Here is a 19,474-nt window from a genome sequence, read left to right as displayed (position 1 = left end):
TTAAAAATAGTTTGAAATCAGGGTTCGGTTTGAAATAAATGAAAAGCTTCCTAACTTCCAGATCTAGTTCATCTTCCAGCGCTTGTAAACTGCCATTTGCAGATTCTATAGCAGAAGTAATAATGTTGCCACCTGTTTTCTGAAACTGCAATATTCAGTAAAGTGAAAAATGGACCGGATTTCACAGATCGATCACAGTGCCTAGGACGGGGAAAGTTCAGCACTGCTAATCCGTGGAGGAAACCGTCCCAACATCTGCACTGTAGTTGGTCCATTAATTCAGGCCATTGCAGGGCCTGTTTTTCATGAACCAACCATGGCTGTGCTTTGGAACACAAATTATTCATATAATAGATTGACTCCTAATGAAATTGAGACCCCAGGCACCTAGATAAATTCAGACCAGACAACAGAATTCAGACACCAGTCCAGATCCCTAGAATAAATTTTATACCCCAACTAGACCTAAACTAATATAGACCAGACCACCCTCATAATCAGTTATCATTTTAGCAAATACTGTACTGTTAACAATAACAGAATCATGGGGATTCTCTTTATACTAACATTGATCTTGTTCTCCGATTTGTAGTTTGTGAAGATTTTACGATCAGAAATTGGAAAAAAGAATCTCTCAATGCAAACAATGGTGGAGGAAAATTTCCTAATATAAGTGCAATGATGGCAGGAGAGCCGTCACTGCCGCCAAATATATATCTACAGAATCACAATGTGTGGAACTGCAATCACAATATTTTGCTATTTTTTGGGAATTTTGTATATTTTACTTGATTTTGATACAATAAATTATTTTTACAACAATTGTCAACATTTAAAATAGGTCAATAAGTAAAAACAACTTTCATTATGAATTTTAATTTGCACTTTAAAAAATAAATACTTGCACAATTATAAATTTACACTATCCTCATTTCCACCCTCCTGACACAGTGCAGTGTATTCCTCCTGCACATGGTTCGCCTGCGTCATGTTATGATAGACGGAAATGTAATGCTTTATTGCCAAACTTCAATAGGAACCGCTCCCCCATCTCTCAGGAGGTAGGAAACATTTACTTTTGCATCATGAGACATAATTCAATACAGAGGGTGCAGCACTTCATTCCCAGACAAGAAAAAAATACAGAGCTCGCAAGGCACTTCCAGTCCCTCAGAAAATAAACACCATTGTCCTGAAAGTTACCTAGTCATCCAGCACAGGCTCCAGTTCTGAGAGTGCACGTAGCTGGATCCCTTCTAAGTGTAAAATAATGCATGATGGGTCAGGAAGGAGATATTCACACACAGCTGACAGGTCTGTATGGAAGGTAGGGTGCCGTATTTTACATATAGTTATTACTGTATATATTCGTTTATAAGCCTAATTTTTCAGCACAAAAACTGAAAAACTCCAACTCTGCTTATAAACGAGTGAATAAAAAAAAATTACATGCTCTCCTTCCAAAGCTCCGTGCAGCTCCTCTTCCTTCTCTTCTTCACTGGTAACAGAGCGGGCAGGGTGGCGTCCATGCACTCTGCTAGTCGGTGCACACTATGACACGGCGTTGTTAGAAGACAAGATAGTGGAAAAAAAATCTATGTCATAGTGCATCAGGAAGGTATGACATGGTCAGCTACAGACTTTACCATCTCTACTGGCGGGGGTACAGTAATATCTCTTCTTACTATATTCTCATACAGAATCTAACAGACCAGAACTATACAATCTGGAGGTTGCACTGTCACTTCCATCATTATTACTGCATGACAGAACCTCTCTGAGCATCTGTGTAATATAGTGCATCAGCAAGAAGTGAGAGGCTTCAGCAAGAAGTGAATTTTTAACAGGTCATAGTGAGTGACAAGGAATTTTCAGATAGGAAGCAATAACTGAGAAGTGCAGACTAGGGATAGAATGGAATGGAAAATCACTGGAGTTTCTTTTTAAATTTAATGTACATACTATATAGAAAAACAACCTTGTATTTCAAATAATTGACTGGATTAGACTGGATACAGTTGAAACTAGTATCAATATGGGTATATATCCTTAAATTGTAAAAAAAATATTATCCTTTTAATAGCAGAAAGCTTTCAAATAGGAATAAACTCTGACACAAAATATATTTAAAGTTTCCAACTATAGAACTCTGCTGAGCTTAAAAAGGACACATTCACCAGCTTTTACCCCACTAAACCAGCAGCACCCCTGTTGGGTATGAAATATCCTTCCTAGAATTCCCTCTTTTATGTTAAATTACCTAAAAAAAAAATCAGGTTTGGAGGTTATTTTTCTCATAGGTAAACATGCAAGATATAAAATAAAAGAGGGAATCCAAGAAAATATATTACATACATTACCTGAGGGTGCTGGTAGTTCAGTGGTGTAAAAACTTGACAAGACCAATGACAAGACATGCAAAGATTTAAGCCCCAGACAATATTTGCTGCAGTGTCTTTACCAGTGATTATTCAATTATTAACCATGATCTTGCCATTGCAGTTGCTCTTAATAATTCCTACACTGTGGGAGAATCTGATGTGGTCTCCCAGGTGTGCAGCAGCAATTGTGGTGCCATGTCCATGCAACTTATTTCTTCACTCTGGAATATTCCTGTCTCCTGGGATTCCTGTAGTCATCATCTTCCTCTGAGTCTTCACTATCTTCCTCCTCTTCATCGTCATCCACGTGATTCTGTCTTTGCAGGGTGCTCGCAAGGCTCTGCAAGTAAGGGTCATATAAATCTAAATCTCATGCTCAGCAACCTGGTAAATAAATACATTGCTCTACTTTTCTAGTTGTAATGTACAGTTATATGAGCTCTATTTTAGATACTAGAGCAGTGGTGGCGAACCTATGGCACGGGTGCCAGCGGCACTCGGAGCCCTCTTTTTGGGCACCCAAGCCATCAACATAGCACTCGACATAGAACTCAAAGAATCATCCTGCAGTCCTAGGCGACGCAAGAAATGCTGCTCTCGGTGCTATTTTAAAGCAACACATTCTTGATTGCTTGGGACTGCAGGAAGAGGTAGAACATGTGGAAAAGGGAGGATTTTCTTTAGAGCTCCTCTACGCTCCACATTTCTTCCTGTACAGGGGGACCATGGCAAGATGCTGCAACATTAGTCCAAATTTGCCCTTCTTTCAACTGTTTTATTGTCCTCAAGAGGCCGATATAATTGAAAGTTGTGGTAGAACAGGTAGCAATAAATTACTACTTAAATAGCCGTGCTGGCACGTTGCTATACATAAGTGGGTATTAGTTGTAGATTGGGCACCCGGCCTCTAAAAGGTTCGCCATCACTGTACTAGAGCAGAGGTCCCCAACCGCCGGTCCGCAGGGGCGGCACCGGCCAGCACTGAGCTCCCGCACTGGACGGGACCACGTTGCAGCCCTCCGTCCGGCACCTTGCTCCCCGGCGCTGCCAGCACCTTGCGCACACCCCCGACACCGCCGGCACCTTACAACGGCCCCCAGACCCTGCCGGCACCGAGCTCCCCCCCCCCCTCCAGGCTCTCGGCTCCCTGCTCCCCCGCTCAAGCTCCAGGCTCCTTTCCCGCTCCCTCCGCTAACGTCCTCCCGGCTCTCGCCCCCGCTCCCGTCTCTCCGCTCCCTCTGGTTCCCGGCTCTCCGCTCCCTCCGGTTCCCGGCTCTCCGCTCCCTCCGGTTCCCGGCTCTCCGCGCCCCCCGCTCCCGTCTCAACCTGTCTCTGCTAACGCCCCCCCAGGCTCTCCGCTCCCTGCCCCTGCTCAAGCTCCACGCTCCCCTACTGCTCCCTCCGCTCTCGACTCTCGGCTCCGTCCGCCCCCCGCTCCCGGCTCTCCACTCCCGTCTCAACCTGACTCTGCTAACGCCCCCCCTCCCCTCTAGGCTCTCGGCTCCCTGCCCCTGCTCAAGCTCCACGCTCCCATACTGCTCCCTCCGCTCTCGGCTCCCTCTGCCACCCCGCTCCCGGCTCTTGACCTACCCGCTTCCGGCTCTCCGCTCCCGGTTCCCCTTCCACTCCCGTCTCAACCCGGCTCCGCTAACGTCCCCCCCTCCAGGCTCCCTGCTCCCCCTGCCCCTGCTTAAGCTCCAGGCTCCCTAGCCTCCCGGCTCTCACGACCTACTCGCTCCCGGCTACCTCACCGCGCCACCACCACTGCAGGACAAGGCACCGAAATTTCCAAGAACACAATAGGTAAGGTTACTTTATCTTTGCATATATATGTGTAATATGTGTATATATGTGTAATATGTGTATATATGTGTAAATATATGTAATTTGTGTGTGTATATAAGTATGTGTATATGCTGTATCTACTGTTTGTTTATGTGTATATATGCTGTATGTATATGCAGCATTTGTGATATTTGTGATATTTATCAGGGCTTCTATTTTGTACTACATGGCAGTACTCGGTATGCATTTTATACTACATGGTGATACGCTGTATGCATTTTATACTACATGGCGATACGCTGTATGCATTTTATACTACATGGTGATACGCTGTACGCATTTTATACTACATGGCGGTGTTCTGTATGCATTTTATACTACATGGTGATACGCTGTACGCATTTTATAGTACACGGTGATACACTGTATGCATTTTATACTACATGGCGGTACTCTGTATGCATTTTATACTACATGGCGGTATTCTATATGCATTTTATACTACATGGCGGTAATCTGTATGCATTTTATACTACATGGTGATACGCTGTACGCATTTTATACTACTTGGCGATACGCTGTATGCATTTTATACCACATGGCAGTGCGCTGTATGCATATTATACTACATGGCGATACGCTGTATACATTTTATACTACATGGCGATACGCTGTATGCATTTTATACCACATGGCAGTACGCTGTATGCATTTTATACCACATGGCAGTACGCTGTATGCATTTTATACTACATGGCGATACGCTGTATACATTTTATACTACATGGCGATACGCTGTATGCATTTTATACTACATGGCGATACGCTGTATGCATTTTGCATTGCTTTATTTTTACACCAAACCAATATGATGGATCTGGTTCAGACACTCCCTGATATCTTATATTATAAGCTCCACCCCTCCATAACCCCACCCCATATGACCAAAGCCCCGCCCCCACCCCCACCGGGCCATGGAAAACTGGTCTTGCTTAAAGCCGGTCCCTGGTGCAAAAAAGGTTGGGGACCTCTGTACTAGAGCATAGTTGGTGTTCAGAGTGAATGGTAAGGATACAAGTCACATGTTTGACTGGAGAATCTGGATTTGATTGGAGTATATGGCACAAAAAACCTTAATCCACAGACTGTGAAAGAAATTAACATAGTGAAGTCTTGTTCAGGAATGAACCAGCTCTTTCAGCTCAATGAAGGAAATTGGCTACTGGATGAAAGCCAATGGCTCACTTAACCCTGCCCCTTATAGGGAAAACCCCACCCCTTTAACCTTGTATGCGGCCCACTGGTACATTGGTAAACATTTTATGCAGTCTGTCACAAAATATCAGTCCATCACTATAAATAGGTCAGGAAGGGGTGGAAATGAAGTATTTTTTAGACTACTAGCATGGTGACAGAAGTCTGCATAAGCACATGCATGATATATTAATAAAAGTGGAATATATCATTTAAGCATTAAAAAGGATCAATAGAAAAATAGACTTAAATTTTCCCAAAAAGAGAGACCGCCATATGGAGCAGTGCTTTCTAATCATAAAAACAAGCCACAAGTACAGCTGGATTACACAGATTCAGTAATTTCCATGCATCCACTGATCTCTGGCCCTCAGCAAGTAAGCAGTAATTACAAACAGCGGGTAAGCCGGTTCCAGACCAGTGAATCTAACGCCATCCTGCAACTTTGTCTTGTCTCTTACGACTTCAAGCTGCGTGCTGCCTGACAAGGAATCAATTCTCGGTAGCATGTTTTTTAATTTCCTGAAACCCTTCTCACTTACCGGAGCGGTGATTCATGTGAGGCCGCTCATGCTGGGTAGATTATAGCTGTCCTTAGGGGAAAAGTCAAGGTGCAGGAAATGTCAGCACTTTCCTTATTTTTTTTCCCAAAAATGTATTAACCCCTTCAATACCCACAGCTTTTAGGAAAATGAAATCTCGCCAGATTGCAATATTAAAGAGAGGGTGAACAACACCCCTTATTGGTGCTGTAGGGGATGGGGGCTTATTTGTTCTTAGTAGACAGGTTCCGGAATGGACAATTTGCTTATACCTTTATCATTTTATAGCTAGGCAAAATTCATAACTCAGAGAGCAATTCTCTAATGGCAGCCAAGTTTGGTTACTTCCCAGGTTTTTAGCGGTCCTAAATCTAGCTGTTCAGAGTTTTACCACTAGCCCCTGTTTTCAAGCACTATAGGAGATATAATTGTAGCCCTAACAGTTGTAGTACTAAGCAGATTTTTCCGGGAAACATACAAAGGGCTATTATTTGCTATCATCCTACCATATTACTCATCTGCCAGGTGGTGTTGGAGGAGACATTGGTGGCAGGGAGGAGTCGCGCATCTTGAGTCCCAGTGTTAATGTGAATCTTTGCCCGGAAGTCCTGAAAAAATTAAAAATATTCATAATTGTAAAAAAAATCTACCTAACGTGGACTCGCCTCAGTTTTGCACAGTAATCTTTCATTACCTCCATATCTTTCTCAAGGTCACAGTCTTGCAGCCTGTGAAAGGCATTGGTATATACCTCCAAAGCTCTTGCGTGAAAAACCATCTCAATTGTTAAGAAATCTGAGAAGATTTTCTGTATAAAGAACCAAAAAGTTTATTGTTTTCTAAATTAATTTCTAGCTAAGCAACAACTGCTAATGGCTCTAATCTTTCTATAACAATACAAGTTTAATTACCATTTTGTTACATTCCTAATGGTCTCTATGTCAGGGGCATACTGGGAATGCGGCTGTCACAGAGGTGTGATTCATCTGGGAAGAAGCCAAGACCCATCTTTCTGTGATGGCTGCTTAAGGATATGACTGGACCTGACCTGTGCCTGGGAGACACATCATTGCATGTCTCATCCCCTGCAGTTCCGGAAGGCGCCAAGAGGAGACGAAAGAGGGTAAGTATTTTTTAATTTTACTTAATCTATGGAGACACTGTAACTATTAGGGGGCATGGGACTGGGGCCAATTGCTACTGTGGGGAGCACTACCACCAATGGCTATTATGTTGGCTTCTGTGGGGCCCCTGTGACTATATTGTTACTGTGGGGCACTGTAAATACATTGGCTACTGTGGGGGCACTGTAAACATATTGGCTATTGTAGTAACACTGTAACTATATTGGCTACTGTGAGACCCATGGTACTGTATTGGCTATTGTAAGTGCTCTGTTCATATATTGGCTACTGTGTGCAGAACATTATCAAGTTTGTATTATGAAGTTGCTAAAATTGTTGTGTTAAAAACTGCGAAGACACGTCATGGGTGGTAAAAATGGAGAAGGTGAACAGGTAGAAGATGAAGAAAATAAGAATTTCTCTAATCAAAGATGTCATCTGTCACATCAGTGCTGGCATTAGGCATGAGCTCAAAATTCTGCAGCATCTCCCCTGCGCTGTGAATCTCTGTTATCTTTTCGTTAAAGAGGGAAACCTACATGGAGAAAGTCTTATGCTGCATCAGATTTATTGTCCGACATCAGAAACTGTGTAATATATGGATGTCTCGCTCTGCTTGGTTCTGCATCTATTGGTTCTGGTACAGTATCTATGAAACAATACTAGTTTTGGTGCTGTTTCTATGTAGTAATCTTGGTTGTGGTATCGTATCTATATACCAACCTCGTTATGGTTCTGTATTTATGTAGTAACAGTGGTTCTGGACTTAGTATTTAGAAAAAGCACCAGAACCAAGACTACTTAATACTATGTAATATTCTTTTTTTGTGGTCCTATATTTATGTAGTAAAGTTCTGGTACAATAGCTATGTGGAATTCTTGATTCTGGTAAATAATCCATGTAGTAATCTTGGATTTTGGGCAAATAAAAGGGTTATTTACTTAGAAAGGATACACCAAGAATTGGTTGGGAGGCACTTACTAAAAATTGAGGGATTAAAAATGAGATTAGATGGAAGCAAAATTTAAGGGGGCAGTAACCCTAAGGCTATATTCACACGCACGTATGGGGGACGTATATAGAGCGTATATACATCCCCCATACATGGCAATGGGAACACGGTGCCGTATGGGGGCGGTACGGTGCCGCCCACATGTGTGTAGCACTGTACCGTTCCGTAGCTGGGAGAAAGATAGGACATGTCCCATCTTTGAAAAGTAGAAACACGTCCAGCTGAGCATGGATAGTCGGCCAATAGGTAAAAAATATTAGTGTTTATTTCGTCCTTTTAAAAAATGTAAACATACACTGCACAGTACATAGGATAGAAAAAAGACATAAAGGCTACAAGCCTACGCGTTTCGGTACATGACCTTACTCATGGCTTATGCATAACTTACTGCACAATCGCCTTATATACGTCACTTCCAGATCACATGGTTTCACAGTCAATTTTAACTCTTACTATGCTGAAAACATGTGTAATAAAATATATATGTTAAAAACATTATGTTTTTACTGCAATGATTGGTAGGTGTTAGATAGAGAACTACATCTTAACAGAAATGGATCAAATCTTGTTTTTTGTTTAAACCATGTGGTACTCTAGTCTTCAATGTGAAGATCCAAAACGTCTCCCGATTCAGGAGTATCCGCCTTAGATCTCCACCCCTATTTGGTTTGGTAATTTTTTCTATCCCTTTACATCTGAGAACACTGCAGTCACCTGCATGGCAGTCCCTGATGTGCTTTGATACCGCTGAGATATGAACCGCACATCAGGGACTGCCATGCAGGTGACTGCAGTGTTCTCAGATGTAAGGGGATAGAAAAAATTACCAAACCAAAGAGGGGTGGAGATCTAAGGCGGATACTCCTGAATCGGGAGACGTTTTGGATCTTCACATTGAAGACTAGAGTACCACATGGTTTGAACAAAAAACAAGATTTGATCCATTTCTGTTAAGATGTAGTTCTCTATCTAACACCTACCAATCATTGCAGTAAAAACATAATGTTTTTAACATATATATTTTATTACACATGTTTTCAGCATAGTAAGAGTTAAAACTGACTGTGAAACCATGTGATCTGGAAGTGACGTATATAAGGCGATTGTGCAGTAAGTTATGCATAAGCCATGAGTAAGGTCATGTACCGAAACGCGTAGGCTTGTAGCCTTTATGTCTTTTTTCTATCCTATGTACTGTGCAGTCTATGTTTACATTTTTTAAAAGGACGAAATAAACACTAATATTTTTTACCTATTGGCCGACTATCCATGCTCAGCTGGACGTGTTTCTACTTTTCAATTACCTGCTTCATTTGCACCTGTGGCCGAGGGTGTCCGTGCGGGAGTTGGTGGAGTCGGAAAACTGCATTGTCTGGACTTTCTGGTGAGCTGATTTTTCTTTTGAGTATATGTCCCATCTTTCTCCTGTAATACGGCGTCGCGGCCATATATCGCTATGGAGATATATCGCTCCTCTCCCTGGCCCTGGCGTGTGAATGTATGAATGTAGCCTAAAAGTGAGGATACAACCTGAGTATTCACACGAACATATGGGGAACGTATATACGGCCGCAAATTTCCAGCCGGATATACGTCCCCATATTCGTCTATGGTGCCCAGGCTCGGTACGGCCACAAAAAAGATAGAGCCACACGGCTGTTCTTAGAGCCAAAGATAGACCATGTTCTATTTACTATGGAGAGGGGAGGGGTGAGCAGAGCTCATTCCTCCTCCTCTCCAGCATGCCTGACGTGTGTCCGCCTCCCCGAAGCTGTGTTGGCACACATTTGTGTAACTGCAGCCTACGGCCTCATGCACATGTTTTTGGGCGGTGCTAACCATTTTTCAAGCAACTAGCACGCTGCCCCATTACTTTTGAATTGTCAATCATGAATTGCATGGTCCTGTGCCCAGGACACAAAAGATAGAGAATGTCCTCTAACCTCTGGATTTTTATGGGAGGAGGGGGGATAGGTTTCAATGCTTGTTTTGTATAATCAGGGGGCTACTATGATATGGTGCTACTGTGTCTCCTGCTCTTCCAGTCATAACTGCATTGCAACTGAGAGGTTTGATCCGTAGGCGTTACCTGAATATCCGTAATTTTTTGCTGTTGAAAGTTATCGATGACCTCCTCAAGCTGCTGGGTGGTACGTGCAGCATCTACAGAAGCTTTTTGAACACTAGACTCAGCCTATACAGAAAATAATAGAATGGACATCACAGAAGATTAGAACTCGTACCTGTACATGTATCATTTTATACTAGAAGATGCCAAGTTAAGCCAGTATGACCCATATCACTACACACCAGGCTATCCATAACTTTTACAACAGAAGCTGTCCGTAAACAATTAGACAACTGCAAGATGCCACCAATGTGGATGACAGCATCATACACAAAAAAAAAAAACTACAACTTATACCAGCTGTTCATATACAATCAGGGGCCTAACTAGGAGAGGTAGGGCCCCATAGCATATAGAGCATGTACACATCACATATACACACATAGAGTGCCATATACAGATGTACAGCATATAAACACACATACAGTAAATACACACCATTCACTATATACACATAAATGTTATATACCTATTGGGGCACATTTACTAAGGGCTTTGGGCTGCGCTTTTGTCGGACTGTGCACATTCTTTTAGGCTAAAACGGCTTGCAAAGGTATTTAAGAACTGTCTGCGCCTCTATTGTGTCGCTCGCGACCCTTTTGTGGCATACCTGCGCTGGCCTCCATGGAACACAAATTAAGGGGCGTGCTGTTGGTCGGTCCGACTGATTCGGACCAAGCGCCTTATCTAACTTGCAAATTGTGCTGCATGCCGTATGTTTAAGGTGCACCACAAAAAAAGATGGTGAACTCTGTCGGGCCAGTGTGAGAAAGTGACATATTCATGATTTCTGGTGCACAATCTTAGTGAATCTCCAGACCCAGCATTATACACGAAAAAAAACACTTTTAGTGCAGTTTCCGACCTTCTAAGTGAATGTGCCCCATTATGCTGTACATGGGCAGCATTATATGTATATAATGGTGCACATCCTCCATTATTTAGTGTCAGATCAGATGACGAGGCCCCCTGACACTACGGGCCCCATAGGTGCTGCTATGGTTGCTACCACTGTAGTTATGCCCCTGTATGCATTAATACATCAGAAGGGGATTTATAAGGAAATACCCCTCCCCAAGGCAGGTGCTCCGCCATCTGAGCCTGAGGCTCTTAGATCCGGAAGACCTCCCTTGCAAGAGACTATTGTAAATATAGTGGGCCAGGGAGTTCCATCTCTCTGTGGAAAAGCCCAAAAACCATTGGAGATGAGGATTTTTACATGCCTTCTCCCCCAGAAAACTGTTAGAGAAAGCATAGTAAATCTACCCCTCTGCGTTAGAGGCTGTGATGAAGTAGAATCGACATTACATATTTGTTGGATATGCCCTAGAATCCAACCTTTCTGGAAAAATATTGCTTTTCTGATATCTACAGTGCTTCACACCAGAAAAGGGTTGATGCTTAGGCCTCTTGATGTATCCGGCAAGTGGCGTCATCACATCTCATTTCTACGCTAGAGTACAAGCAGGCGCAGCCAGTGACTCTTCACTTGTCACTGTCTGCAGTGATAGTGCCAGTGCCGGGACAGGGCCGGACGCCCCACACGCCCCTCCACCCGCCCCTAGCATGGAAGTGGTGGAAAGGGGGAAATAATCACAAGTGCTAGGGATATGCTAGCATGTGCAAATATGTAATTTGTCAGGAATAAAGACTACATATAATTTACTAGAAAAGAGAAAAGTCTGGTGACCTAGAAGATTCTTCAACCTCCTGGCTGCGATACCTTGTCCACTTTATAAATGAGCATTTGCTAACATTTTGCAAGTTCTCTTTACCAACAAATCTTCTGCTACATTTTTTACAGTTTTTCTGCTAAGTAACCTACAGTACATTAATAGTTTCAACCCAGTATGAAGGCTGATCCTGCTGTTATGTGCTATTATTCCTGTACTTTATGTTAGACTCTCCCTGATAATTGCATATTTATAAGTAAACAAGCAGGCCGGGTCTATGAACATATGGTGCACTGTGGAGGCAAAAAACTGCTTACATATCAATGCCAGTATGATGGAGCCTTGTGAAAAAAAACGGGAGGGGGGTTTAGAGGGAATGCCCATGGAGTTCTGAACCTGCAGCTCCACCATCAGAGTGTTAAATTAGGCAGCTTTCCAAAATGAAGGCAGCAATGCCATGTCTGTAGGACATGTTGGCGTGAACAAAAACTAGAACAGTCAGATAGTTTTACTGGCAATGCCTACTATACAATAAACATGCAGCAGGTCACAGAGCATGGCTAAAGCAACAATAAAGGATATCAACCATACTATAACTCCCAACATCAAAAGATACAGGCCAATTATTCTTCAGATAATATTCCCAGTAGCTTATATCTAAACCATGGGATGTTTTAAATCAATTATAGTTATTATGTTTTGTGTCCACTTCATTAAAGCAATGTCACCCTCAGAGTGGCTCATCTCAGGCAAGTGACTTTTTCATTTGTATTGGTAGATGAATCAAATAAAAGAGAATGTTAGAAAGCATATATTACACTCTACCTTATGTTTCTCATAGTGGTGTAAGAGTCCCTTTAGCAACAATAAAAATGAAATTGAAGGATCAAACATGTGCCATGCCAGTGCCAGTGACTTATAGCCTGTGGCGCTTCAGCTGTTGCTAGACTATAACTTTCAGCATAGCCTAAGGAATTGTAGTCAAGAGCTGGAGAGTCATAGTTGGAAACCCCATTTGTACACAGCAGACAGAAACAAGCTTCTGGAATAAGTCATCAATTACAGGTGTAACAACCTATCCCAGGTACCCAATTCTCAGTGCCCCTTAGGGTGTCCTTACATCCTTTAATGTTGGATGCCAGATCAACAGTCATATCAACTTCTTCATCACAGTTCTATGAGTAGACTGGGGAGGATATCTATACATACTGTGGTATAATTTTTCTGACACCTATAAAGTATAACTTATACCAGATGTGCAATATTATTACCAGTTTACCTTGGTTTGGACATCAAGGGAAGACTGAAAAGCAACCGAAAGGTAATATTGAGAGCTCAAAATCTTAAACTGCATTGCAGATAATTTATAGTTGTCGATAGATTCTGTAATGTGTTCTTCCAACCTGCAGATGATGCTGCTATGCTGTGTCGGAGTCACCAACCGCTACCAGTTACACACTGGAACATTGAAGCTGGTGTCCTATTGGCTGCCATGACAATGCTAAAAATTATTTTAATTCATGAGGTCACAGCTTCTTTGTATAATCAGTATGAAGTCAATATATAATAACTGTTATATTTGCTCTGTTTTTTTATTGGGAAATAAAAACAAAAAAATGTAAGGATTTATGGCTGTTCTGATCAACATATAAATATTTGCAAAAAAATTAAAATAATTATTTACGGTCTGTTCCCTTTAAATGTCATTTTTACTTGTAAATTGGCTGACAATACCTAGGAAATGAAATCTGATTCATTGGAGCGAGTGTCCCTGTTCTGCAGGTGAAGTATTCTCATACTGGGTGATAATGGAAATTTAACAAGTTGGAGGTTAGAAGCGTATGAAAATTTACTATTATTATCTGGTAATTCTCACTCGTTTGTACTTATGTTCCAGCTATGGTGAGGTCAGTGGCTCACAGAGAAATGTCATTAAGGTGCGGGCTTTCATCTTAAATAAATAATATTCCCTGTGTGTATGTTCTCTAACAACAGTGAAAAAGGTACAAAGGTATATCTTTATACCAGATTTACATATATTCCAGCAGTTGCATTGGTTACACAACCAGGATCGATATACACAAGAAGCCGTCCAATTATATATACAGTATGTTAATAAGAAATAGATGCATAACTTATAGCAGCTGTATAATGATATATCACTACATACATACCCCGGTTAAATCAGCAAGGTACATATCTCTATACAAGACGATGGATATCTTATACCAGTTGTACAATAAAGGGGTATGCCCAATGCATGAAATCAATGTGGTTGTTGTTATTAATATCGTTTGTGAAATGGAAAGTAATACCATTGCCAATATACTTTCTGTATTATTTCTTCACTGTTTTTTAGAACTCTACTTGCTGTGGTTCTACGGAAAGCTTCTATGTTTACTTCTAGTGGACAGTAATTTGACCATGGTCACACAGGTGCACGGCTCGTTATAACACACAGCTCTGATTACTCTCTATGATACTAACGAGCTGTGCACCTGTGTGACCATGGTCAGATTTCTGTTCACTGGGATGTAAACAGGTCTGCTCTCAGGCACTTCTGATATCTCCCCTTTAGAAGCTAGAACATAGAAGAATGACAACAAACCGTATGCCCACTTTGCACTGGAGAGAAGGAGGAGGTTACACAGGGCAAGATAGAGAACGGCCGTCTGAATGTTCCCAAATATGTAGAAAACCACAAAGATTTGTTACAGAAATATTGGAAAATTCTATAACTTTCATCACACAAACAATAACATTACATGAGAACACCCCATTTTATCATTTCATACCAACGGATTTCCAGATTATGTCAGGATGTTCCATATCCCTATATATTAGAAGTAGATGTATCATTTATATTTGCTGTATATGGAGCATTACATACTACTGTATGCTCAAGTTATACTAGCAAGATCCATATCTGTATACACAATCAGTTGTATAGTTTTTACCAGCTATACATGTAGAATTATTGATATGAAGATTCCCATGTTATATGGGTTTTGGTTTGATGTGTGATATAATATAGGGGTCTATAGTGAGGATTGGCATAGAGGTCAGCTTTGTTTTCTAAGGGGTCAAGAATGGTGTCAGAATATATTTTTCATAGTTGTCAGAAGTTACAAAGTGAGGTTGGTGAGGAAGAGGTGAAAGAGATGTCACAAGTGAGTTATCAGATTCATCAACCTTTTTAGTAAGCCAATTAAATAACAGAGGAGTCAATCTATTTAACCAAACTGTAATCATGATAACAGTCCCTCTTCTACACTGTTGTTTGGTACCATAAATCTGCCCAGTATAAAGTCTGTTGATTTATGGACAAACTAGGGATGTGTGCCGATGGACTTGTTCTTCCTGTAAATGTATGGATAATTTAGGGCCTACAGTACTTCGGATACAAACGAATGTTACCGTAGCTATGGAGCAACATCTGACATTTCCAGATATAATTATAGGAAGACACACAACATAATTTTGATGTGGGGTATACAAGTATTTATACAACCTGTACAGTTGGTTCTTCTTTAGGGTGCTTTACGCTCAGAGGTAGGTGCATGAAGTGTTAGCTGCCATTACATATTTGGCTTGCCTGGTAAACTGAACAAGTTGCAACACTACTGTTGTAGGCGTACAGAAACAGATAAGGACATACATTATTGTTTGCCATTTGTTCACAATGCATTTTGTGAAACAAACTGTTTTCTGTGCCACAAAATTAAATTGAGTGATCACAGACTTTGTAATGTGGTGACAGAATTAAGATTTTGTGATATGATGAAAATTATTTTGTGATGGTTATTTTTGAGAGTAAATCATTTTGAGTCCTTTTTACAAAATATAATTGTTTGACTACAAAAGGTCATTCTGTAGCACAAACTAAGATTTTTGTGTCATACTGAATGTTAATTTGTCAAACAAAAATGATTTTGTCACACAACATTAAATCAATATTGATTTACTAATACAGGATTCACAGAATGCATTTTTTCACACCAATTCATTTTACCACACATAGCCCATTTTGTGACCACAATAAATCTTGTGCACACAAAATGATATTCTGTAACAAAAAGCAGGAATTATGGTGCTATTCGTTCACATTGTGAGCAGGAATCAACTAACCAATTACAGAGTTGTTTGTTTATTTAGCAATAAAGTTGTTTATTTAGCAATCTTATTCAGGTGTACTATACATCTCCCAATCACACCAATTGTAATACAAAAAAATTAATCTCCAGGGCAAAAAAGACATACACATTTTTATGAATTGTGCTGTTAGGCCCCTTTCACACTTCAGTTTTTCCACACGCATGTTCTGCGCATGTTTTTGATGTGCAGAACTTGTATTGCACTCTGATCCAACCGTTCCAACTCTAGCCACAGGTAAGGTCACAACACCGAGTCAAAGGCCTTGGCCGCGTCGAGCGAAAACAAGACCCTCAAACCAGCATTGTCATGTACTTCATGGGCCCTATTGGCTGGATGGCTGCAACAGACTACTCCTCAATTTTGGGATGTTTTGACCCTGGTGACGTGATATGTACTTCTAGAAAGCATAGAGGAGAGATCGAAGCAGGATAGTATGGCAAAGTGGAGAAGGTTCAGCACTAGTTTTTTTTTATTGATGTCATTAAAGTAGCTGGTTAGACCATGTCTTAGCTCTGTATGGTATTTAAAGTCTGATATTGCGGGCCTACTGGGAAGATTAAAACTCCCATTGGATATCTGTAGGAACCTCTGAGATGTGGGGGGAGTTTATCTGCCCCATCATGTAGGCTTTGGGTTGGGAGTGGGAGGTAGGGGTGTGAAGGGTATCATTGCTAGGGTATTACTAGGGTTTTGTTCTCATTGGTCATGTTAACATTGCTAACACTCTGTGACCCTTCCGATTGCGATGCCTTGACAGATCATTTTGCTACAGTGTTGTACGATATTATTGTTCTGAAAATTGAATCCAGCATGATAAACCAGGGACACTTCCTCATAGATCCAGGTACCAAAACTGTGGTAATCTTCTTATATTTGTTGTCCATGGCCTTCTTACTGAAATCAACTTGTATAATTATGCTAACGAAACTGAGGGGCTACCATAGCCCCTCTGTGATCTGGCTTTACAGACTGTTACACTGCTACCTCAGCACTTGTGCAGTGGAAGGGAGTTGAGTTGATGGCACACCTTCCTGTCTCTGAAGTATCAAAATTCACATGTTGCAGCCAGTCTGTTAGTAGTGTCTCTTTCCTCAATCTAAAAGGTGGAGGGTATGACAAACACCACATTCATAGTCCATATTTCAATCCTTCTCTGGATTTCTACTATATAAAGAACTGCCAACCACTCTCTCAAACAATGACATTTCAGTAATAGATCAATAGTAATACTTACCCCGCAGTCAAATGCATGATGTTCAATCTTTCATAACAATATGCTTGTCACCCGCTAGACTCCTCTGGAATAACACTTGTTGCACTAGGTAGCCAAGAGCTGACATCCTCCAGCTTGGTAAAGACTGTGCTGCATATTTGTCGCTTACCTGCTCCTGTTTTATTAAAAAAATGAAGTGGGAAACTCACCTGGGACTGGCATGATGAGAGTCAAGGAATAAATCACACAATAATATTATGTAAAATAGGTATCAGGACGTCCACCTCACTTATCCACATATATTAGAGGAAATCTACCATCACAAAGTAAGTATAATAAACCAGAGACACTTACTCCAGGCACCATGATATTGGTAAACTTCTTATTTTTGTTATCTATGGCTTCCTTCCTTCTAAAATTATGGTAATGAGCCTGTAGGGCTCCTGCAGGTTTTACCAGGGCACCGTGTGCTCCAGCTTTACAGGCTATTAGCCTGTCCCACCCTTCCCCCTGCTCCCTCAGCACTTCCCACTCCATCTCTGTCTCACTGCAGTGTAGCAAACAGTGGGATGGGGGGATAGAATGTGAATACTGCACTTGTAGGGGCTATAATATAGCCCAGAGCCTATGGTAATCTTAATCCGCCCCTAAACACACCCTTCAGATCACTGAAGCTGCTATTCACAAAAAGGAAATCTACCACCAAAATCAAGCATGATTAACTAGGGACACTTACTCATAGATCCAGTTATCCAGGTGACTGTGTTAATCTTCTTATATTTGTTATTTTAAAAGTTGATTTTAGAAGGAAGGATAACATGGATAACATATACAGGAAGATTACCACAGTCACCGTGCCTGGATCTGTAAGCAAGTGTCCCTGGACATTGCATTATTGTAAAGGAGGAATTAAATAACTTAGCAACATTTAATGGAATTCCAAAGATATCAGATAAGAAATGCAAAGGATACAATCATGTGACGGTCAGATGGTGCCCTGTGCCGCAGCTTCTCCAACTTTTGCAGCTCTTTTATCTCTTTGTTCCTCACAGTGTTGAATTTCTTTATTTCTGCCTGTCAGAAGATAAAGATGAGAAAGATAAAAAATGTACTTATATAAAAAAAAATACAAATTATGTACATTTTTTTAACAAAATAAAGGGAGTCAGCTGTAGCAGCGACTAAAACTTTTTGCAAAACATTTTGTCATAATTTGCATCTAAAAATGCAATAAGCAGACAGCTTTCCATAAGCTTTTAGCTATACATTAGCACCCAATGTAAGCAGCAGTGTAATGGCCCCTAAAAAATCAAAATGGAGCTTTCCAGGAATCTCCTGGGCGCAGAAAGAGGTAGGCAAAAAAAGGTGCATTTACCAGGCCTCCACTACCAGTTTCAATAATGCGGCAGCTATCAAGGTCATGGAATCCGTTGTGGCCACTGGTGATGTAGAAAACAATTGATGTCATTGGGGTCTACTGAGGTAACTGATCGACCCCAAACATTTCTCACACACCGTGAGCATCCAGGAAGAGATGATCACTGCAAAGTGGGAATCAGGAGACCAAGTAGGGGACTTTGCTATATGTGTGTGTTGTTATTGCGTGTATATGCTGTACAGGGGGATGTTTATCAGAAGTCCTGAGAGCAGGATTATTCTAGTTGCCTATGAAAACCAATCAGAGCTCAGCTTTCATTTTATAAACAGTTATGGGAAGTTGAAAGCTCAGCTGTGATTGTTTGCCATGTGCAACTGGAATAATAGTGCTCTCAGACACCTTTGATAAATCTCCTCCTGTATGAATGTGTGTATATTCTATATGTATATGTAGTAGGTGTATATATGGTGTGTTTATACTATGTATTACTAATAATATAATGTGCATGTACTATATGTATGTATATACTGTATGTATGAGTGTATAAATGTATATATGAGTGCATACATGTTTGCATGACTGTGTAAATTTATGTATGTGTGTTAGAATGTAGAACTTTGTGTGTATGAGTGTGTAAATGTATGTGTGTCTATATACTGTATGTGTGTATATGTTATATGTGTGTTTATGGTGTGTATCTGTTGTATGTATGTGTCTATATACTGTATGTGTGTATATGGTGTAAATATGTTGTATTTCGTGTATATGGTGTGTATCTGTTGTATGTGCGTGTACATGTGTGTATGCTCTGTGTGTGCATGGTGTGTA

General features: G+C 41.0%; 2 protein-coding genes across 2 annotated transcripts in view; one reads left to right on the top strand and one right to left on the bottom strand.

Annotated features, from left to right (window-relative positions):
- LOC140070491 (meckelin-like) overlaps positions 1-901 on the top strand; it is a 28,420-nt gene extending 27,519 nt beyond the window's left edge. The window contains exon 28 of the mRNA XM_072117071.1: positions 593-901. Coding sequence (XP_071973172.1) covers positions 593-673 — 81 coding nt within the window. The 3' untranslated portion in view covers positions 674-901. The remainder of the gene's footprint in view (positions 1-592) is intronic.
- Positions 861-19,474, bottom strand: part of CIBAR2 (CBY1 interacting BAR domain containing 2) — a 29,248-nt gene continuing 10,634 nt past the window's right edge. The window contains exons 4-9 of the mRNA XM_072117079.1: positions 18,241-18,342; positions 17,478-17,483; positions 10,189-10,293; positions 6,657-6,770; positions 6,469-6,570; positions 861-2,721 (exon numbers count right to left, since the gene is read on the bottom strand). Coding sequence (XP_071973180.1) covers positions 2,590-2,721; positions 6,469-6,570; positions 6,657-6,770; positions 10,189-10,293; positions 17,478-17,483; positions 18,241-18,342 — 561 coding nt within the window. The 3' untranslated portion in view covers positions 861-2,589. The remainder of the gene's footprint in view (positions 2,722-6,468; positions 6,571-6,656; positions 6,771-10,188; positions 10,294-17,477; positions 17,484-18,240; positions 18,343-19,474) is intronic.

The sequence above is a fragment of the Engystomops pustulosus genome, chromosome 7 (genome assembly GCF_040894005.1).
Source record: "Engystomops pustulosus chromosome 7, aEngPut4.maternal, whole genome shotgun sequence".
NCBI classification, from domain to species: domain Eukaryota; kingdom Metazoa; phylum Chordata; class Amphibia; order Anura; family Leptodactylidae; genus Engystomops; species Engystomops pustulosus.
This window is presented reverse-complemented; position numbering and strand designations above follow the sequence as displayed.